This window comes from Polypterus senegalus, chromosome 5, assembly GCF_016835505.1.
Source record: "Polypterus senegalus isolate Bchr_013 chromosome 5, ASM1683550v1, whole genome shotgun sequence".
In the NCBI taxonomy this organism is placed as follows: Eukaryota; Metazoa; Chordata; class Cladistia; order Polypteriformes; family Polypteridae; genus Polypterus; species Polypterus senegalus.
In genome coordinates this window covers 34,602,529-34,626,699 of record NC_053158.1, presented here as the reverse complement: position 1 = coordinate 34,626,699, position 24,171 = coordinate 34,602,529, and the positions used below count along the sequence as shown (strand labels likewise).

Genomic DNA, 24,171 nt, shown 5'->3' with positions numbered 1-24,171 from the left:
TTAATAAATAAATGACCAAGTATAATATTTTTGTCTCATTTGTTTAACTGGTTTCTCTTTATCTTCTTTTAGGACTTGAGCGAAAATCTGATGTTTTAGGTCATATTTATGCAGAATTACAGAAAATTCTAAAGGGTTCACAAACTTTCAAGCACAACTGTAATATCTGCTGTATAAATTGCAACAGAAAAACATCATTTAAAGTAGGGGAAAAAAGATAAAGCAGAAAAAAATAAACCTCACCTGAAGAAAGCTGTTCGACTTTTGTGTACGCTAAACAGAGAATGTCATTGACCCAGGCAATGATATCATGTCTGCTCATCGTCTCCTGGGTTATTGAGGTAGAATACACGTTGACCGCCATTCCCCAGCTGCACAAAAAACAAACAAAAAACATACCTTTAAGATTACTTTGTGACATCAAAACTTATTTTGTTATAATTTTGTTTTAAATTTCCAAAAGACACTCTGAGAAATTTACAGGTCCAGAAGTGGGAGACATTGCCAAACCCTTAGGGAGCAATATACTTTGCTTTCCATCAGAAAAACATTTAAAACCCCCAAAAATTCTTCAGTGAGTTTTGCATTTGAGGATTTTGATAATGCATACAAAATTAAGTTTACTAGAAATTTTGTGAAACTGTATGCAAAATAAAACTTTGGTGATCATCATCACCACTTATGGATGAAATATTTTGTATCAATCTTTTGAATTTATCTTATCGCATAATAGTTAATGCTCAAATACTGTTCGGTAAACCTTTAATGGGTTAAATTTCCCAGAGTCTTGCATTATTCGCTTTTGTTGACTGCTCTTTCAGCTTTGTGGCACATATTCTAATTTTAATTACAAGAATTGTTTGTAATAAACATTAATTTCAAATTAAGAAGCAATTGTTCTGTTTTTAACAGGTTCTACTATTCATAAATGTGTTTTTAATCTACAGTGATCACCCGCCTATTGCGGAAGTTACGTTCCAGACCCATCAGCGACAGGTGAAAATCTGCGGTATAGAAAGACCATATAAATAAACATTTCTTTTTTGTTTAAGCCTTAAAATACCCCTCCCACATACTTTAAACACGTTAACTTATTAAATCACACATTGCAAACACATATGGTATGTAGATGTCGGGCTAAGGATATGAGTAATATCTCTCTCTCTATTATAAAAAAAAACAAAACAAAACCTTGGCAGGGAGACGAGGCACGATCTTCTCGGAAGACAATCTGACGACCCGCGAGACAGAAGGACAGCTGCTGTACAGGCTTTTAAATAATCAATGCGCAGAGCGACAAGTAGAACATGCATCTTGGCAGAAGCAGCACAAAGCCAGTAGCTGATCCATCCGCTTCTCCTTAGCGTGCGTTCAGCTCCCCCCCCCCTTTCACAACGTGAGAGGGAGAGATGCTAAGTGGCAGGAGCGTAGCGCGCCTCCAGGGGGGTTGAGCAAAGCGATTGAGACCAGATCATCTCGGAGAGACACTCTGATGACATGCGAGACTAGACATTATAACCTTAGGAAGCAAATCCTGTGAGACGGTGACTTTTGCACGTCACACCCTACTTACAAACAATTTAAAACAAATTCACGGACATTTAACCGAACAGTTGTTGGAATGCTTTTGGCAGACACACTTCAGGTGTTCCCAGGTCTCAAAACAACAGCAAGCAGAACACGCAGCTTGCCAGCAGCAGCAAGCTAGCAGATGAGCCGAGCGCATCTCCTTAGCGTGTGTTCAGCCCTCACAAACTCAGAACGCTAGCGGCAGAAATGCGAAGTGGAAAAAGGACAGCTGCTGTAAAGGCTTTTAAATGATCGATACAAATCGTGACAAGCAGAACACACAGCTGGCCAGCAGCAGCAGCAAGATAGCAGCTGAACCGATCGCATCTCTTTAGTGTGTGCTCAGACCACACAACGCAAGCAGTGCTGTAAGTCCTGCGTGAAAGAGATTTAACCACACCCGGGACAGGAAATAACGGACAAATATTGTCCTTTGCAAAGCAAGCTGGGGGCAGAGTAGTAATAATAATAATAAATTCGCAATGTAGCGGAGACGCAATAGCTGAACACACACACACACACTAGGGGGCTTCGCTCACCAACCCTGTGTTTGGTTAATCAGATATACAATTTTAACTTTTTTTTTTCTTTGGAATTGTTTCAATTTCATTATTTGCACTTTTACTTAAAAGCTTCATTAAAAACAGTATTTTTTGGAGTACTTTTGTGACAACGCAACGTATAACTGCCCATGAATGAATATTGTTTCTGTTTCTCTAATAAATAATCCGACTTTTTCTAATGTTTGTCCCTGTGATTTATTGATTGTCTTAGCAAAAGCTATTCTCACATTAAACATTTTAATACGAATGGCATATCACAATCTCCTTTGGTGTCTAATGTTATTCGCGGAATATATACATTACCTTTCTTTTTGCCTGTTAAAATTTGCATCGCTTCTCCGTGATCATAAATATACACCTGACTGAATTGTGTAGTCTTTGAAATGCAACTTGTCGTTGCTTTAACTGTTCCGGGACCACAAATTCTCATAGCGTATGGTCTATTATTGTGTAAATCCACGTTTTGTGCATTGAATGATGCGAATGCGAAATGACTTTGTTGTCTACTTTTTGCCTTTTATTTCTGACCTCAATTTGTGCCGCTCTTTTTTCAATTACACCTGGTTCTGATGATTAATCACCTTTTGTTTTTCCGTAATATGATCTTTTCTATCTTTCCTTTGATACTGTACCAACTGACATGATAAAGTGTCACAAAAGTTTTACTTGAACAATCGCTGACTTCGTAACCTCAAACACAACCTTCTACCACCTTCTGCAATCCCTCATCCCCCGCGTCTCGCCTTGCTTTTTCTTTCCAGGATTTCTTTCTATAATAGAGAGATATAAAATGTAAAGTCAACTGACTCATTCATCAACAAAAACAGTTTCCCATTTAGCTAAGAAGCCAACATTTGCAGCATTGAACATCTAGGGTAGTATGTACCCATTAAGATAGGGCATTTTGATATATCAATATTTATGGGTAAAACACCACCCTACAATAGATAAGCTAAATAACCAAAAATCTCAAAGATGCCTTGATGAATTCGACTGAAATTTTTTGATGCTGTAGAAAAAAGAAACTCTGCCCACACCTATTTTTTAATTTGTTGATATTTTTTGTTAATAATGCTCTAGCGAGTGGGATATTCTAATGCACTGCATTCTTTATTTCGCCTCAGCACTGGGGTATGCCTGTTTATGCAAATGAAGGCCATTTGCAGAAGTAAAGCAAAGCAAAACAGGGCAAGTTTGGTGAAGCTCTAAGATACATTTAGCAAGTGCTTGCCAGGCTCTGTGGCTGCGAGTGTAGTCAATTTTGTGTAACAACATACATACACACACATACATTTGGAAACAATTCCTTTAAATCTTTACATATTAGTGTAAGAAAGACATACAGTAGCTTGCTATACACAAAAGCAAAAATAGGAGGCAACTGTTAAGAGTTATTTTTTCTTAAAGCTGAAAGGCTGCAATCTTAGCCTAGTTGCTAATTTTTTCTTAAAAGCACATTAAAAATTCAATGCTGCAAGTTTACCTACTCTTCGTAACTCCCACTATTCTTCTACATATATTTAGAAGAGTGAAAGCCAGCAGAAACATGAAAAGAAAGAAATTCCATTAGTTTCACCATGTTTTACATATTCAAGTATAAACTATATTTTAATGTAATCTACTAAAGATGTGTAAAAATAAATAAAAATATTAAAATTATACATAGATATATACTTCAACTATAAATGTTAAGAGTGATAAAATATTATAAACTTGTGACTCATTCAGTGAATAATACAACATGTTTGGAATGGACACCAAATTAACCACATTTTGGCCTCTCAGCCAGCCCTGATGTCACAATGAGTCCTAATCCACTAACAGCTGTGTTTGGTGGACTCCTGGATGGCCTTAAAGTGGAGAAGGACAAACGAGCTCTAATTTCCTTTACTACACTACTAGAACATTGACTTATCTTGCTCAACTGGAAGAATCCCACCACCGACTCTTAAGTCAGTGGGTCACCAATGTTATATACTATTTGAAATGTGAAAAAAACAATTTCTCACTTAGTCTGTTCAAAACTTTTTAAAATCATATGGCAGGATCTAATCAATAACATTTTAGAATAAAAACTTCCATTTCGGGGAAAAGGATACCCTTATTTTCTCGCTCCTTTTATAGTTTTAACTTTGGTTGCTGGCTCCTCTCTCATTCTCTCAGGACTTGAATTTTGTTTTGATATAATACATTTTGACTTGGCTGTATGGAATGTTTATTCATTTCTAATTAAAATCAATAAAAATACATATAAAATAATGAAACTATTTATAATTAACAGGAAACTAGAAATCAGATGTTTAAATTGTTTAGTGTTTAAAAACCATGTGTCACACCTTTTGTTTTAATTTGTGCAAATTTATAAATGTAAAACAATTTTCCTCAGACCAGATGTAGATGTTACATGGAAGGAGATTTTGTTTCATGAAGATAACCGTGTTAAATAAAATTTGTAAATTGAATTCTAAAATAATTGTATTAAATACTGGATTCATCAGTTCAACTGAAAGCATTTCCAGAAAAATGTTCACTGGCTATCCTGTATGGACTCAATATATATTCTGCGCAGATCGACTGGACATCACATACCGTACATGTTTAATCAGAAAAAATACTAAGTACAGAAGCAGATGCTACATGAAGAATCAGCAACATCACAAAACAGATGGATGTCAAAAGAAAACTGTACACTCACATAAACCTAATCAAAATGTAAAAACAAAAAAAAGAGTGCCAAAAAAAGATGCTTAAATAAAGTCAACAGGAAAAGTTAAATTATTTCAAAAATTAAGCAGTGAAATAAATATTATGTATATTATAACAAAAAAATCCTTGGACGAGACAAGACTTTTTAGCCTGGGACAAGACAGGACTTTTTCAGTGAGATACCTTCACGTCCCACAAGACGAGACTTTGTGCCACTGCCAAGAGATTTAACCACACCCAGGGCCAGAAATAAAAGACAAAGAGTAGCTGACAAAGTAGAACATAAAGAATTCAAAAACTTAGGTGCGATACAAATGCAGAGCAGGTTAGAGATAATGAAAGTACTAAAATTCGAAAGTCTCAAAAAATATGATGAGATGATGAGTAAAAAGTGTCAATGAGTAAAGATCACATTAGCACAAACAAACAAAATTATTACTCGGTGAAATAACAGAACTAGATTAGATTAGATTAGATTAGATTAGATTAGGATAGATAGATAGATAGATAGATACTTTATTAATCCCAAGGGGAAATTCACATACTCCAGCAGCAGCATACTGATAAAGAACAATATTTAATTAAGAACAATATTTAATTAAAGAGTGAGAACAATGAAGGTATAACAGAAGATCGAATATATTGTTCAGATTCAAACTTTAAGTCAGAGACTTGTAGATCGTCTAATTCATGTTGCCATCAGGGAAAAGTAATGTTTCTTCCAAATGAAGAGAATTAAAAGGTTTGTTGTTTGGTGAAAGTGAAATCCACATATGCGAGTGGCAGAGACATGAAGTGGCTGGCATGTAGCACAGGCCGGGGGGTTGACAAGCGAAGCGAACACGGGGCAAAGCCCCCTAGTATATACACGAGTCAATGAAAATAAAAATCTGGGTGAAAAACTAACAAGTTACTGTGTATGGTGTCAAGTTCAGGTATGCATTTGGACACAGTTAACTGATATGAAATTTAAAGAATTTTAAAATTATTCAGCTACTGTACTTCATCAAAGAATCAGTTATCACACTTTTGTTTAAAAATATTTAGTAACAGTGAGTCATATACAAAAAAACATAAAATGCAAATAAATGTGTTAGCAGACTACTGTACATTAAATGCTCGATAATAGCTCTTTACAGTACCATGTAGTAGATTTGTGGTGGCTCAGTAGCTTTCACGGCCAGCAGATTCCAATTCAAGTGATGTAAACATGGCACTGACTGATGTCCCTGTTGTAAGTTATGGTAGAGTCGGAGACTATTTTTAGTTGAAATTTCTTTTTTGAATATTAAAAAAAAAAAAAAATGTACCCAATTAAGACTTAAAATCCCAGTGGAAGTTTCAAAAATGGTTGGCTGAACCAGAACATAATAGAAAGCAGGTCTGGACCATTGCAAATAAATTTTAGTGTCACCAAAATACCAAATCATCAAGATATGTGGTAATGAGAACATATTTGTTTACTTTATGCTTACAGATCAATGCTTATGTGATTAATTTCCTCTTTCATTTGTTTCTAAATATGTCTTTTATCTAAAATGTCTTTTTTTTATTTTTTACAGTTAACTGACCTTAGTCCGCAGGGGGGACTGAGCTGGAGAACCAGCAGTATAGCTAGCGTGAGCACCTTTCCTGGGGCCTCATGTATAAACGGTGCGTATGCACAGAAATGTTGCGTAAGTACATTTCCACGTACAAATCGCGATGTATAAAACCTAAACTTGGCGTAAAGCCACGCACATTTCCACGGTACCTCATACCCTGTCGTACGCAAATTCTGCGCTCGGTTTTGCAGACTGGTGGCACCCAGAGTCAAAGCAGTGCTACTGTTCCAGTGTGGTTTCCTTTTCTATTTTAGATCCACATTCCTGATGCGGCTTTATAAATACACTGAAACTAACCACATATTGTTTATTAATGTAATGCATCTGATTATAATTAACCTGTAACCATATAATGGTCCAGGGAATAGCCATAGTATTCCAAATATCATAACTGCTTTAGCATTGTTACTCTCACTGCAACTTCTTTTTCTTCTTTCAGCTGCTCCCATTAAGGGTTGCACCACTCGGAGTATTTATATCACTGTGTCTGAGTGGGGAATCACAGTAGCAGCTGATCGGAAAGAGAATTATCGGAATACAGCATCAAGCACATGCTGCCTCAGCCATGGCAAAACGCTTCAGAGACTTTCCCGTACGGACCTCGCGGTTCAGAAACAGTTTCATCCCAAGAACTTTAAACACAGTCAATCAGTTCATCAAGTGCTCCTTGTCGAACTGTTTGTACTTATAAGTACAATCACCTCACTGTAAACTTACACTGCAGTTATAATATTGCACAACCTGCACCACTTTATTAAGCGTGTATTTGCATATGATGATGATATCATTTTTAAGATGAAATGCAGCAAAATATGCTGGATTATATTATACAGATAAAACTAACTTAATTTAAATAATCTGTATTGTTAATAATTAAACATGTGAGGACACAGTGCCACAGCGCTAGCTAGTTCACAGATTGATCCTACCTCGTACTGTATTCTTGCTGGGCTGGCACGACACTGGAAGGATATTTGTATGGAATAATTTAACATGTACTACGAAGGTATTTCAATGTTCCTTAAAAGTTTTGAAGAATCGTCATTGCAAGCTTACAGATGACTTAACGTCTATTACAGAGCTGATTGCGTGGCGATTGGGTATTTGGAGAAAGAAGAGTAAAGACAGGAATTGGTGATTAGTACATTTGAAAGAGTCAGTACTGCTGCAATAAACTATATCATCGAAGGTCGCGCACAATCACTGCGCCACTGTGTTTCCATGTTTAATAACATGCTTTCATTCCTATCATCACAAAGATATCACGTATACATCGCAGTATTTTAATTATTCAGAGAGCTGTAATATTATGAATGTAATGGATTCTGTGTCATGTTGGAGAAAGAGAAAGCGCGCAAACACATAATGATTCACACACAGAGCACATAGAAGATCAAATATAAAACAAAGCATTTAACATGCTACTTTAGTTACGATGGGATTTGAGAAACTAGTAAATTAAATGATTTTAATATGAAGTTTATAATGTTCATCTTTAATAACAAAATAAACTACGAGATTAATGTGGAAATTTCGAGATTGAAGTTGACATTTCGTGCTTTTTTCTCCCCACTGTGTGCCCTTTTTTTTCTCTGTACCCTAATAAGCTTTTATATGACACTCAGCCGGTGGGCTATGACTCGCCTTTTCACGGCGACTTTGATATGTGACTTTTTTTTATTTCGGGCACTGTGCAACTTTGTGAACTTGAGCTTTCGAGTTTCTCTAACACTCTATATCACTCGATTAACTTCCTTTTGCTGTTTATAATACTGTTTAAACCAACAAATAGTACGTTTTTTCCTTGCCTCCACTTGGTATTCACTGAAATTCTTATATTTTCCCTGTGCTTTTCCCAGAAAGCTGAGCTTAAGGGCTATTTATATTGATTTGCATATTCAAAAAGGCGTAATTCTGGGAGGAGTTGGGGCGGGACAGCAGGCGTGTGCACGAGCGTTACTTTTCACGATTTTTGAACTTTTGGGATTTTTGTAGCGGAAGAACGTGGAAGTTTGCGTACGCACAGACTCCTGCATCTGGATTTTTCTGTGCGCACACACATTCCTGCTTTTGTGCGTACTCCATGTTATAGTGTGAGTTCTACGCACGGTGTTATACATGAGGCCCCTGGTGTTTGACTAACTCTTTTGCCATCAGGAGTGGCTGTTGAATAAGTAAAATGGGAAAATATACAAAATATAGAAGCTGAAGTAACCTCTGTCAAGGGGAATTTGAAATAGGAAACTAATCCGTACCTCAAGTCACACAGAATCTTCATTTGTTTTAAGTCAGAAAATTTGCCAATGCTTTTCATGAAGAGATTTAAAAAAATTGTACAATGCACTCTATTCAAGATATCTCAAAGAAAATGAAACTTTCCCCAACAATTTTCTGTGAAGAACAAGTGTTCCAAATTGCAACAAAAATGGTCTACCCTGAGTAGAGTTTGTTTCATATGGATAGATAGACTGACATGAATGATACTTGCAGAAAGTGCTTACTGCATCATATGTGAACACCCCTAAAATAGGGGGCAAGAAATTAATACAAAGAAATGAGGATATGAACAGGTTTACTTTACTTCAAAATTCTAAAGACTACAGTGCTGATTATCTGTCCCCGTGTGTATGATGGTGGGTGTGTACGTTTATGTGTCCTAAGGGTGAGAACTTGACTTGCACCAATTTTAAAACAACAATTTTAATACATTACATTTTTTTTTGCAATCTGCTCTTACATCCTCTCAAATTTAGATGGATTTTTGGTGACTAAACATGCAAGATTTTCACAATCGTCTGTATCCTAGAACTGTCATCAGCTTTCAAGATTTTTTTTTTGGTTAGATACTCTTTGTGGCGAATTCCAATTTATCAATATTTATTGTGGGTATATGAAGGTGTTTTAGGGGATTTGTTTGATTACCCTGCACATGCAGCAGCCTTTTTTCTGTGTTTAACAACTGATGAGTTGTTACCAATTAACAAGATGTTTTAACTATGTCAGGTGTGGGTGACTGCCAGGTATTGATTAAATATGTGTAAGTTGTACCGGTAAGTTAAAAGTTAAGTTTGATAAAGCATGGAAGTGCTTTGTCTGGGGACAGGAGGAGCAGCCTCATATAAAATATAAGCCATGATATATAAAGACCTACAGGATGAAGGAAAAAGGAGGAAGAGATTCATTCCAACTCAAGACGGAGATTGGAGGACAGAAACACAGAGAAAAAATGACTTAGGATTCTATTTTACATGTCTTGTCAGGTGTCTGACAGCCAGAAAGTCCAACAGATACAAGTTTGTTAATGGATAATAAAAATCACATTATATTCATAACAAAAAAGGAACAGACCTATCAAAAGTGTAACATTTGGAAAACAATCATCCTATCCAATATTACTGTAATATTTGTTGAATATTAAATTTTATCTTGAAAATTACAATTTCAGAAATTCAATTTTAGTAGTCGGTAGAACAGACATGAATAAAAGCATAATAAAAATGGCTTTATAACACAGCTTCAGTTCTGTTGACAGCTTAATGATCTGCAAAACTACTCCAGTACAGTATATGCAGACAACTGTGATTACTTCAGTAAGACAATATAATTGAACCCTATTTATATCAAAAAAGGTAGACATAAAATACCCTGCTTAAATTAAAATTCTAACGCATAACAAACCCAAGACAGTTTTGTGCTCTGTTAGAACTGCTGATTGCACAACATTATGCTTCTAAGAGACATAATGGAAGAGATGTACAGGCAAAACAAAACCTCGCCAAAGCCAGGCAGGAGTCTGCTTTCAAAACAGAGATCCACACAATGCGGAGGTCACAGTCATGAAAGCAAAGAACAAAATATTTTCAGGGTAAACAATTCCAAGCAAAGTAAAATAAGCCCATCAGTGAATCAATCTATCAGTAAATCAAGGGACTTGCAGAGATGTTGCTTGTCCCCGTTTTCATAATGTTTTGTCTGTTTGTTCTTTTAATGGCTTTGATGGAAAGACACTTTAAGAAATCAAAGAAGCATGAACTTTACACTGTGGGTCTGTTTTTGATTTCACACATAGCAGAGCTAATATGCCCATTGCTCTCATGAAAGTTTTAAATTATTAAAGACAATCTTGCATATTTTGTTTCAGATACAAACAAACATATCTGGCTGATGTTTGTAGTGCAATTACAGAAATAAATGTAGGCATATTTTACAATCAATAAAAGGTTGTGATTCCTTACTTTTACAGCCAGTTAGAATTTACATATACATACAAGCCTCCTTAAGCTAACGCAGGGGTCTATCATGGCAGCACTGAGTACAAGGTGGAGAAACAACAGCTGGACAGGAAGTCTACTGCAAGGAACACCCAATCACAAACTGGAATTGTCAATAAATCTATGCTGGACATTTGAGAAGGTATCTGGCACACCTGGAGGAAAATGAGCAAACTCCACACAGACAATGGCTAGGCACCTGATTCAATTATTGTAATTTATCTTTATTAAAAACATTTTTGACCATGTAATTTTTCTTCTCAAAGTTTGGTTCGACTCTATGAACTCAGACAAAACACATCTGCTTGGATCATGCATGCAAGGTTTATTAATGAGGATTACGATATAAATGGTGCAGCATTCTTGTGACCACTAATTACTGCAGCAAATTTGAGTCACAGTATAATCAGCATATGTGCACTGAAGTCACTTTATTTTCTTAACTTTACCTAATGTTTCCTAAAGCAGGTCCACTAAATTAGAGGGGAAAAAAAGGCAAAGTTAATATGTTGCAGAATGCACACGGATATTTATCCAGTTTAATACTGATAATACATAAAGTTAGTAGAATTTTCTTCCTTTTCTGTTATATGTTTCCACACTAGAGTGGAAAGTCTGGCTGTACTTACTTGGTCTCATTCCTTCTACTGTTCTAACCCTCAGCCCACATCAACTATTGTCTCTTAAATTCAATAAATGACAGCTTTTCCAAACGAGAATGACTCTGGCATTGTTCAAGTGTTAACTGTCAACACAACACTAGCCTGACCAGGTTAGTAATGCTACATATTACAAGTCAGTGCAATGTTACTTACTACAAGTCCGTATATAATTGAAAGTTATACTAGTTCTGAAGCTGAACCACGCTTAACTTTCTACTCAAAATCTACCGCCTGATAATGCGATGAACAATTAGACTAACTTTGTTGAGAAAGCAGTAAATTCCAGTAATTATTTCAGTCCTACCAAACCTCACCATTCATAAACAAGTCAGCCATGGGGAGGTTAGTGGGTAAGTGAAGATGCTTAAAAAAATACAAAAAAGATCTCATGCATTATTAACCTTAAGCATTCAGCATCCTAAAATGAATCATTATAATCATACGGCCCATAATTTGCAAAGCGCACCGGCATAGGAATAAAAATATTTACATTCAGCATACTAAAACTCCCTCCAAACTGAATAAAAATGGTGTCATTATGACCCGAATTTAATTAACTAACTATCATAATGAATGTAATATGCTTGCAACTGTTAAAATGTCATATATTTTTTGATTGATATTAATTTTAAAAAACAGACATGATAATGCTTTTACTGTCAGATATTCTGTAAAATAATTTAACTAATAATTTAACCTGTGATTACTATTGTGATTTTGATACAATTATCATGTCGACACATTTTCTGCAGCATAAATCCAGACAGCTTCTCTTTCAGAAAGCAAATTCAGATCATAGACCCAGAAGATCAAAAAACAGAATTCCTAATCTTCCAGTTTTAACCAATCAGTTGAAATGAAGCCAATTCTGTGCCCTTTAGGTTTCTATTTTTAAAAGAATGTTAACCTCTTACTTCGCTTACATATTTTAAACTCATTTAAGTTTCATGTGACAGCACTTAAAAAAGCATACTTGATGTGACATTCCACTCCCACAACCCCAAAAATATCAACTGAAAATTTCAACAATAATGCCTTGAAAAAAATTCAAAGAATTACTTGATGCAATTAATGAATCACTGTGATCTAGAAGCACAGCATTTACTTGTGCATTTTTATACAAATTGAACTTCATTTTTAATAAACTAAAGCAAAAGAACTCAAAACAGATACACAGATTCTATGGAAAATCAAGACAGAAGGAAAAAAGAAAGTCAAAAAATAAAGACAGAAGTTGAAGTATCAACTCCTCTAGAAAACAACATGAGATTTTAACAGATAAAGTGAGACTAAAACAGTCAGGGCTTTCAAGGGAATATTTTAGCAAAAGATAAAAAGAATAGTTACATAAATTTCCATTTAATGATCTCTGTACACACCTTCCCAGATAATTTGTTTGGGACAAAAGAACTTTAGAAGGTACAAAACAGCATGCATATTTTGGGATAAGTTGGAAGACTGGCATGTAGATCATTAGTTCACACAGAAAATTTGCTTTAATCCTCACTTACTTTGTGAATTCTGTTTTTCTATTTTTATCTTTTCAGTTGAACCTATTGATTGTTGGTACATGTAAATGTTTACAGTATTTTACTTTACAGTATTTGTGTAAGAGGTGGATGGATATTTCTGGAAGCTAGCACACCATGCACCAAGCTTATTCCAAGGGTCTATGGTCCTCTATGTAAAGACTCTTAACTGCACTAAGTTAATTTGTTCCAATACTTAAACTGCTGGTAGCTCAAAAATGTGACATTATTCTAAAATATTCCATAATTCATTGTTGTAATATTTACACAAGACGCACAGGAATTCAGACAGTCCTAAATCTTTCAATGTGTGCTACAATATTATAATTTCACATTTCATGTTAATTTAACTGTTATCTGTTTTGAGCGTATCTTTAATAAATGATTTAAGTGAGGCTGAAAAAATTTAGCAAAAGGACTGAGGACTGAGTAAGCTACATGGCCAGTTCAATCAACCACTCTCTCACTCTGCCCTTGACACAGGCACATTATTAGCTTTATAAATAGGAAACCAAGGTCTACATGTGTGAACATTTTATAAATCACTTTGGACAACAGAATCAACTAAATAAATCTAAACATAAAGACAACATACAACATACTGATCACATGAAAACTTGATTCAAGGGCTTTTTCAGGATTTAGGATAACAGGAAGAATGCATCAGCCTAGCATTTTTCAAAAATAGGATTTGACTTTTCCTTGCCAGTGACTAAGGGCATCTGTTATCCTGGAAACAAGCCACACATTCATAAACTGAGAGATCTTCTACTATCTCATTTTCCTTAAGCTTCATGGTATTTCTATCATTTTCCACTTAAAAGGTTACAGATTTAGCAATCTTTAAATCTGGGGTAAGAGTGGCTAAAATCTACAATGGAGAAAGTGGAGGGTCAACTTTTAAAAATCAATTCTTAGTGAATTTTATCTGGTTTCTTTTTAAGGTCTTGGCAAATGAGCTCTCTTTACACAAATGCTACTTATTCTTTGTTCAACTGGTTTTACTTTTTCCAAGCTTTCAATCCAAAGTGTCAATAAATACAACATCTGACTGTGGAAATTATTCAGAGTGACTTACAGAATATTTTGATTCAAAGTAATAATCACAGATTTTTTACCATTGTATAATGTATTTGTTAAGACAATTGCTTAGCACAGCGATGTACAAAATAACAAATGATGTGCCATTGGGAAATATGTTAACAGAAGAATACTGTTAATTTGCAGTATAGAACCTCATAATGTAGCTATGAATCAATCAAAACAGTTTAATTCTACACTTGCGGGATAGTAAAGAAGAAACGAGCCATTCTGATTATCAGTGAGCCTGCATAACAGTTTAATACAGTGTGGGTGTATGCAGGAGTAGATTCTGCCATGGACCACCTTGTATCCAATGATTTATAGGATAGGCTCTGCCACAAACTCATTCTTTAGAGGCCAGAAATGTTTTCAGCAGACTACCATGATTTGTTTTTAATTAGATCTATGCACTACCAACTGTCTGATACAGTAACTTGCAAGAAAATGATCAAATTACAAGTAATAATGACTCAATTATTGTGCTTCACTCTGCTAGTAGTAGGAACAGTAGAGGTGTCTGATGCTTTCATTCTGTAGCCGTTAAATCCCGTTAAATTCACCAAAAATTCATTTCATGGTCAAGTTCTTATCATGAGAAAATTTTATGGGCAAGAGATGTGGACATTTAAAAATACACGGTCATCTGAAAGAACATGAGTTGAAGCCAATGACTTTTTTTTTTATATAAAATATGTAAAAACAAATTAACCTTATAACTCAAGGTAATTTTTAAAGTAAGAAAAAGTTTTGAAATTTGCAACCACTTCCTAAATGGAGTATGAATCCCCAACTAAACACTTTTTTCCCCTGTGCTATTCAAATAAAAGGTTGAATTTTCTTCAAATGAGTGACCAAGAGACCAGATTGCTATGTCTAATGATATGCATTTGGTAAAACTCTAGCTCCCTGGAAAAGGCTGGGTCAGAAAAATTAATGGATTTGCTATGGCTTAAATGACATTTATTTTAGATTAAACTAGGCAAACATTTTAACAGTGAACAAGATGTTGCCACGGTTGCCTCACAATTCCCGGAGACTTGGTTTTCAACAATTCAAACGTTCATAAATTGCTAGTCAAAGAACACACATTTTAGCCTACCAAAAACTGTATCAGAATTGGAAGAAAACCATATGCTCAGTGGAGCACACTTGTAAGTGTGTCCATTAACACAAGTAAAAAGTAATTAGGATGCAACGTGTAATATCACCTTAACACATACTTTGGGAAAACAAAGACTAAATATTATGTGCCTTCCGAATGCTGGCTGAAAGTCCAAGTCTGTATTTGTGGAATAATTCTAAATTAACCCTGAGACTGCCTGATTAAATTTAGACTGAAAGATGTTAAAAAATTTTTTACTTTTCATTTAATGCAAAGCAAAATATTCATAAGCGCTGCTGCTGGCAAGAAATGCCCAAAAACGTCAATACTTCATGACACTGGTTGCTGAAAAATCTCTATAGACCTTTTAATGTAAGTTTATTTATTTAATATACATTTTAAATCAATTTAATTTATTGTACAGTGTTGGTTTTGACTTTATAGGGATAGGCTCTGGGCTCTCCATATTAATGTAAAATGTTTCTGGTAAGGAAGACTGAAGTTCAGAAGTAAGGTAAGATTACTCACAAATTGGGTTGCTGGAGAGTGGTGATGTGTTGCATGTTGATTAAGTATTTCACTAACATTTGTACATGCGACAATACTGACCTTATAAACCTTAAAAATACTATACATGGTCATCTATATCACTATTGGAATTTTCTGAAGACATATAGCAATACATTATGAACAAATGGCTAGGATTGGCTCCAGCAGACCCCCCGGGACCCTGTAGTTAGGATATAGCGGGCTGGATAATGGATGGATGGATGTATACAACTGCTTAGAGGGGCTGTTTCTTTTTCCAAGCTATTTACATTGATATTTAGATGCAGGAAGTCTTGGTGGCTGATGTTCTAAGCCCGAAGTGTGTAAAATCTATAAATAAACAGATTAATGCTTTCCAGCCATGTGAAGGAATGCCATATCTTTTGGAGCTCCTTGCCAGTTACAAACATCAGTTCAAGACAGATAGGGATTCTTGATCATCTACTTCTTTCTGAAATGTGTGTGGCTTCTTTCCTTGTTGAAATTACTGTACATTAATGTCTTGGACATGCTGAACAAGTGCATTATTTACAATGTGTTTCTTTTTTTAGAACGAGCTCTCGAGAGAGAATTCTGCAGATAAAGAAAAAATTCAGTGCCTGACCACAATATGCTATCTGTAAAAATCCAAAATTTTTAATTATGTGTATCTTCAAATGCTCTATACATATTACAAATACAAATAAAATATTAATTGACTTCTCTGCCTGATCTCTCTGGTATGAGGGATTACTACTAAACTAAGATCATTGATTTTTTGAATAATGTTGCATAAAAAAACAAAAAAAACAAAACAAAAGAATAAACTGTATATTCTTAAATCTATTTTCTAACACTTATTCAGATAAAGATTATGAAGAGCAGCAAGGGATGAAAGGAAGAACCAACGACGCTATTATAAGATAATACATGTACATATAAAATTAAAGGTGTAACTGGAGTTATTTTTCAATGTCTTGCCCCCCAAGTAAGGTAGACTCATTTACAGCACTCTAAAATATGAACGTTTAATAAGTGCATAATTTATACAAATGTATGAAAAGTGTTGATACACTCCAACCACATAAAAACTTACAGAAAGGTATTCATTTATTAATTCACATGACACTAATTAAATGTAATTATAAACTTGCCAAAAAAACATAAGATATAACATATGAAATGATTCCAGGAAAAAAAACAATAGCGGTATAAAAATGATACTGTACACTATAGTGAGTTAAAAACTATAAAGAAAAAAAACAAAACAATCGCAAACACTCCATAATACACATTACCCTTCAAGGGTTAAACATAGTCTACAGAGATGAATGTTCAATTCTTTTCAAAACACTGTAGATAAATTCAGCCATTCTAACTTTAACAGTAAAGGTCTCAGGAGAAAGGGAATGACTACAGATTTATCAATTAATCATTTTTTGGGGATAGAGGGTAAAGGAAAGAGTCCACTGTGTTTTAGGTATTAAGTATCTCTCTATTATAAAAAAAAAAATCTTGGAAGGTTGGAAGGAGACGAGATGTGATTTTCTCAGAGAGACACTTTCACTTCCCGTGAGACGAGTCTTTTAACCATGCCCAGGGCCGGAAATAAAACAAAGAGTAGATGACAAAATACAACGTCATAAAGAATTCAAAAACGTTGGCGCGGATATTCACTCACAGGCAGTTATACATTGGGTTGTCATGATTTAATTCCAAAAACAGAATCAAAATTCAATTAGATATTGATGAAAAGTGAAAAGAGATCGAATATATGGACATAGGTGATATGACAGAAGTGCATCACGCGAAATGCAGATCATGTGGCATGGCAGCAAGCCAGCAGCTGATCAAGCAAAGAGGTTGTGAAAAAAAAAAAAAAAAACACAACAGTATTTGTTTCCCATTGTATCAACATTTAAGAGTAGGTTTCAGAGAAGCAGCCAGCACAGATGCGAAGTGGCTGGTGCGTAGCACAGGCCTGTGGCCTGGTGGGGGTTTAGTAGGGGTGGGTGAGCGAAGCACCCTAGTCTATCTAAAAGTACTCTTGCTTCACAGCGGATACCCTGATGATCACAATGTCAGGAGCACCTTATACATTCACAGTGTGGCTTCTCACCCAAAAAATACTAAAGAAACTAAAAGTATAAGGAAAAGAAAGGTTTTATTACAACTAAAAGCAATAAAAATGTTATAAGATTTTAGAGATCAAACACAATGAATGAGGCACTAAAGCTAAATAAAAAGGCCTTTCACACCTCATTCTGTTTACACGTTCTACCTTTCTCCCTTCTTGCATATCTCTCCTTCCTAATGCCAAGTGAACTCCTAACCCCTCTCCACCTGATGCGATGTTCACAGGAGCAATGGCCACTGGCCTCTTTATGCCTAATTCTTGGTACCTCTGGGAATGACATATCCCTATAAAACCCCTTATGTAGTCTGCCCAGAGCTTCCTCTGTTGGCCCCAGGTATACCTGCCAGACAGCTGGCCCATTTTTAACCAAAGGGCTAGACAGACCAACAGAGGGCCTAAAAAGCATCCTTCCACAGCCAGCAATTACAGGGGTGGGGAATGCATACTTTCTTTGTGCATCCCCCACTGTTCTTGCACTATATTTAGATCCATTAAATTCTTCAAAGGATGCCTTTTCCTTCACCATCTGGCATCCCTTCTGGGACAGGTTACAAACGGCACTTTTCCAAAGTGCACTTCTGCACCTATTGATACAGGCCCTGACGCCAATCACCTTTACAACAGCATGTTGCTTCAATGAATGTGTATGTCCAAATATGCTGTGCCAACAGCCACAAATATACAATCAAACTTCTCTGCTTGGTTGATGCGAGTTTCTGTCATATAATGTGATGAAGCACGCTGTAGATTTACACTTTCAGATAAGGTGATGCAAGAAAAAATATGACAAGCAACAAGCAGAACACGCAGCTCGCCAGTAACAGCAGCAAGCCAGCAGATGATCTGGCCGGTTCTCCTTAGCATTCGTTTAGCCATATTCACAACGCGAGTGGCAGAGACGCAAAGTGGCAAAAGGACAGCTGCTGTAAAGGCTTTTAAATGATCGATGCACAGTGTGACAAGCAGAACACACAGCTCGCCAGCAGCAGCAGCAGAAAGACAGTAGCTGATTCAACAGCATCTCCTTAGCATGCGTTCAACCGCCTCCCCTTCACATTGTGAGCAGCATTATACGTCCTGCGAGAAACATTTGACCACATCCGAGGCCGGAAATAAAGGACAAGTATTGTTTTTACAAAAGGTTTAAAGTAAAAGTGAAAATACTGCATATGTAACAATTCCCATGAAAATAACAATCTCTTTAAATTCTATATCTGGTAAACCAAACCTATATATAGGTGCACTGTGAAACACTTTTAGCTTCTGTAGTCTTAAGACCTCAAAGATAACCTTGCTTTCAGAAGAGAGTTTGTCGGACAATTTCAATGTGGAATGTAGAGTACATATTGTATTCTAAATACAGCAGAGGTATAAAACAGAAATACCCTAGATGAAATGTATTTAATACCACCCTGCTTTTTTTAGGGATCAAATACATAAAATTAATTGTAGTGTTCCAGTGATTTTATTTAAATAGGGTCAAGCACTTAATTTTTTTTATCTTGTTTTGATATGGATGGCAAAAATAAAAACTGAGTTTATTATCCCTTTTTGAAAAAAAAAAAAACATTCTGAATTATGTGACTACACTAAATACATTTCTGTGTAGAATTTTAAAATCTCTTAATGATTCTGAATTTTCTGTAGAATGTTTTATATATAGAATCCAACAGTTAAAAATAATTATGGTCAGCAAAATTTCCACTGTCTGACAAGAGCATAAATCCAGTGCTCAAATCACATTGATCAGCGTAGTGTATGCTGCACATATTCTCCAAGGTTATCTCAGGTGATGTCATATACCCCAAACACATGCAGGTAACTCTACTTAAGTAAAATTCTTACTTGTATGTTGGAAAATATGAAGAGATGCATGTTTGATCAGCATGCTCCTTTCCACAACCAGATAATCCACATAATTGAACTTCAGAAAAGGTTGAGGGGTCAAGACAGATGGAGTAATTTATTTAACAATCATGCAGCTCTTTTATATGATTTTATTAATTTGGAGTCTGTAACCCTAAACAATTGCCATTGTCATACCTGGTCACTTTCAACACTGATCTCAAGATGTATATAGGGATCATCAATGAGTTTGAAAAGGTTCCTAATTAGTAGAAAATTAAATTTCTGTTTAAATTCATTTTAAATGACATAATCAACTAATCAGAACAGAATTTAGACAGATTTTAACAACCCAGACTAACAGACACAAACAGTGCACAATGAGAAGGGGCTAGTTTTAAACTGCATGCATAAACTACATTTTGAATACTGATGAGCAGGATTATGTTATATATAGTAAGCAAATATTGCAAGACACTTTATTAATTACACACATAAATACAGTACAAATAAAGTCTCAGTACATACTATGTATGCCCTTTTGTCTGTAACATTGGAAAACTAGACTTCAAATGAAAAATGTGAAAAAAGTGTACAAGGGATGTCTGCCAAAAAATATAAAAGTCAAAACCATGAAATAAAAAAAATGTTTTCTAGCACACAGCCCATAAAATTTCCCTGGCCACAAAGACTAAAATTTTCTGTGCCTAGGATTTTTTGTCAGTTTCTTTTTCCTTGTCAACGCCTCTTTAAATTAAAACTGGAGATGGGAGAGAGACACCAGCCTATGAATTACATGCCTAGGTCATAGATGGGATGCCACCACTCTAACCGCTCCATTCTAATTTTGTCTGGAACACTCTTCCTGCTTGGAGGAAAAAAAATTTGGACCTCTGATACCCAGGGAGAACACCGCTATGGGAAATTGGCCAGCTGGACTTGATAACTTTTTGGGAAGCCATAGCTCGACAAAACAGCACTTTACAACCTCTTTGGCAAGCATATCATGAAGTATTATGCAGTCCAGATTTTTACGTTCCTTCAACACAGTGCCTTCAGGAATACACGTATCTGGGCTTCATGCAAGCTGCAGTAATTGGTCTCTCAATTTTTCTTCTTTTTCATTTAGTAATCTAAGTAAATTGAAAATATGTTGAACACAAAAATTTTAAATGTCAATGTTTTTAAGACTGTACCAGTTTATAACAGAGACGTAGTGTTTTTTTCCTAGTCTGTTTTTGTCACAGATTACTTAAATAGTTTCAAACTGTATCACTCATACTTATATTTATTTAAGCATATAAGGTGAAGTTTTTTGAAACACAGTTAGCCAAGTCACCAAGCAAGAAAAAAAATATATATATATTTACTACAAATATTTCCTTTCTGTTTAAAATAGAATTTTTGGTCCAGCAAAACAACAAAAGTACACATGTGAATGGGAATAAACACTGAATTTTATGTATAAATGCAAAATCAAGTAATCCTTTTTCGTTCTGCAAAACACATTGGCAGCACGTGTTCCCACCAGATATTTACACAGTATATTGGACATTACCTAAAGTTTGTTGTGAATAGCCAAAGTACAAAGTGATATTCTATAGTTTCTTAGTAAAAATGATACATTTTACTGCAGTACTATTTGAAGACTTGCCACAATCAGAAACAAGACTTCAATGGCATGATAATGAGAGCTAGTGTGCTTAACTGTAATTTGTCACAGAACAAAGTACGAACCAAACTAGAGTGAGACTGGAGCTGGTTTCACTAACATTACAGCACAGAAAACAAAAACCGAAAAACAACCCATGTTTTTCATTATGTCAGACATGTACAAAAGTCTGGCCCGAGGTCAGACATTATAGTGCCTACGCCTTCTCTCTTAAAATGCATTATTTATGGCCTGCCAGCACAGTCAAACAGAATAAATAAATCGTACACATTCAACATGCAATTCATCTTTTTACCTTATGGTGGCAGCACCACTGTCTAACAGCTACAGAGTGGGTAGAGTTACCTCATAACGGTATAGCTGTATGACATTCGCTGTGACCCTTCAACTGTCATGGCTACAGCAAGTAAAAAAAGGAAAACTGATAATGAAGGCCACCACTTCCAAGAGATGTGGAAATTACAATACTTTTTCACTGAAAACCGAAACAACTGTGTTTGCCTAATTTTTTAACATGAGACGGTTGCCTTGTTTAAGGAATATAACGTAAAGTGGCACTACAAGACAAAACAGACCATGCTGAAAAAGTAAAGCAATTTCAATATAGCTTAGCCACACAGCAGCGTTTCTTTACACGGGCCTACACGTCAAATAAAAACATCACGAAAGCAAGCTATGAAGTGGCGATGTTAATTGCTAAACATTGCTTCGGTGTAAGGTTTGACGAGTTTATTAAAGATGAAAATAGAAGAAAACATTTGCCCCAAGAAAAAGACAGAGATGGCTAATGATTGCCTAGCTCCTAACACTGTGGAATGGAGAACTGAAGAGTTACCATCAGATACTGTGAATTTCCCCTTGGGATTAATAAAGTATCTATCTATCTACTAAGCAACAACTGGGAGACACGGCAAGGAATTTTGGTTTCTTTCATTAATCTGCAATGAAAGCACAGACGCATCAGACAGTAATCAGTTACTGATTTTTTGAAAGGTGTGGATGATGACATGAACATAACAGAAGAGATGCTTGACTTCCAAAGCCTTAAAATCTAAACAGGAACCAATTTATTCCTTGCTGTTTGCTCAGCTGTCGATGATATAAAACTATCATAAAGTTACTGGGATTATTACTAATGGCGCGCTTGTCATGGCTGGTGAACAAAGTGAATTGTCCACGCTAATCTATAACAAAGTCAGCAAAGAAGGAGGCAATGCTATTACACTTCATTGCATCATTCATCAGCAGATTCTTTGCACTAAACATCTAAGACTTGGTCACGTTATGGACAATATTTGGCTGAAAAGAGACAAATGATACAAGAACTGTCAGATACCGAATGTGTGGCAGACTTGACTTTTTGGGTTGACATAACTAAAGCATCTGAATGCACTGAACATCAGCCTTCAAGGACAGGACACAATAACGAGCCAACTATACGCACACATCAAAGCTTTTGGAACCAATCTACAACCTTTCCATTGACACATGTCACAAACGGAACCCTGCACCACACATTTCCCAGCACTGCAGGAGGTCATGATTGGCAATATTAGTACACAAAAGAAAAGGTATGGAGCAGTCATTGTATCGCTTCCTGGGTAACTTTAAAGACCGCTTTCGGAATTTTGCTGCAATTGAAAAGGACATGTTGCTGTTCACTTCTCTCATCAGTGTAGACCCTGATGATTTTCCACCTCACCTGCAGCTGGTGCTGATTGAGCTACAATGTGACAGCGAATGGCGCAGCCAACACCAGCATCTCTCTTGTGTGCATTTTTACTGGCAACAGGATAAAGAAAAGTTTACAGAAATACGAACATTTGCAACGAAAATGCTGAGCTTATTTGGTTCCACATATTTGTAGAAGCAGACTTTCTCTGTTATGAATTTAAACAAGAACCGCTTGAGATCAAGACTAAGTGACTTCCCATCTATATTACATTTTGCGCATGTCAACCATTGCTCTCGAACCAGACCTGCCCTGTGCACTGAAATACAGATCTCAGTATCACCCTTCACATTAGTGGCGATAACTTACATGTTGCTCAGTCATCAGAAATTCACAGTTTTATTTTACAGAGATTCTGAGTGTTTTGAACTTCTGTTAGAAATTCAGATAGCTTATGTATATTTTAATTTGTCCATCTGACTTCTTACATTTGATTACTTTGTTGTTTGCTGTGTGAAAATGAAAGTATTAATTAACAGTGTATTTATATGCATCTTGTATTGTTTTAAATAATACTAGCCGAAGCCCTCTGTAACATACGGCGGTGTAAGAATAGGAACGGAAAACAGCGAGAAAGGAATTCAGCATTACAAAGGCTTAGGAAACCACCGTCGCAGTATAACGAAAATAGCAAGGAGTGAAACCAATGGGTCGAGAGAGTACCTTCCTGTAGCAGGCTACGGAAAACATAGACATATATAGATAGGCGCCGCATTTACTATGTTGCCCAGTCGACACGATAAGTCAGCACGTCTGCACTATTGCGAGTGGTAAAAGTGCCATTTAAACTAATACAGGTAGACGAGGAAACGGGGTTTTCTGATGAAAAAACAATAACGTTTTAAACAGTATCATTTACATACAACAGATTTTGGTGAATCATTTACATGCAATTCTTTATATCCATTTATACACTAATAATGGAAATTATTAAATAATAATAATAATATATATTATTATTATTATTATTAAATAATTCCTCCTGTATAAGTAACATTTCTCGGACTGCCTTCTTCCATCTCTGAAACATTTCTAGACTTCGTTCTGTTCTTATGCAACACAGTACTAAAGTATTGGTTAATGCCCTAGTCACCTCACATAGAATACCATTACAGCATTACAGTAATCTGTCATCCCACAAAAACGTGTCCATCGCTTACAATGTTTT

The 24,171-nt window shown here is 35.7% G+C and overlaps 1 protein-coding gene across 3 annotated transcripts in view; it reads right to left on the bottom strand.

Moving 5' to 3' along the window:
- mapre2 (microtubule-associated protein, RP/EB family, member 2) overlaps positions 1-24,171 on the bottom strand; it is a 128,354-nt gene that overhangs the window by 17,624 nt on the left and 86,559 nt on the right. For all 3 annotated transcript variants that reach the window (XM_039754490.1, XM_039754489.1, XM_039754488.1), the window contains one exon: positions 244-371. In XM_039754490.1, the coding sequence (XP_039610424.1) occupies positions 244-364 (121 nt within the window). In that variant the 5' untranslated portion in view covers positions 365-371. The remainder of the gene's footprint in view (positions 1-243; positions 372-24,171) is intronic.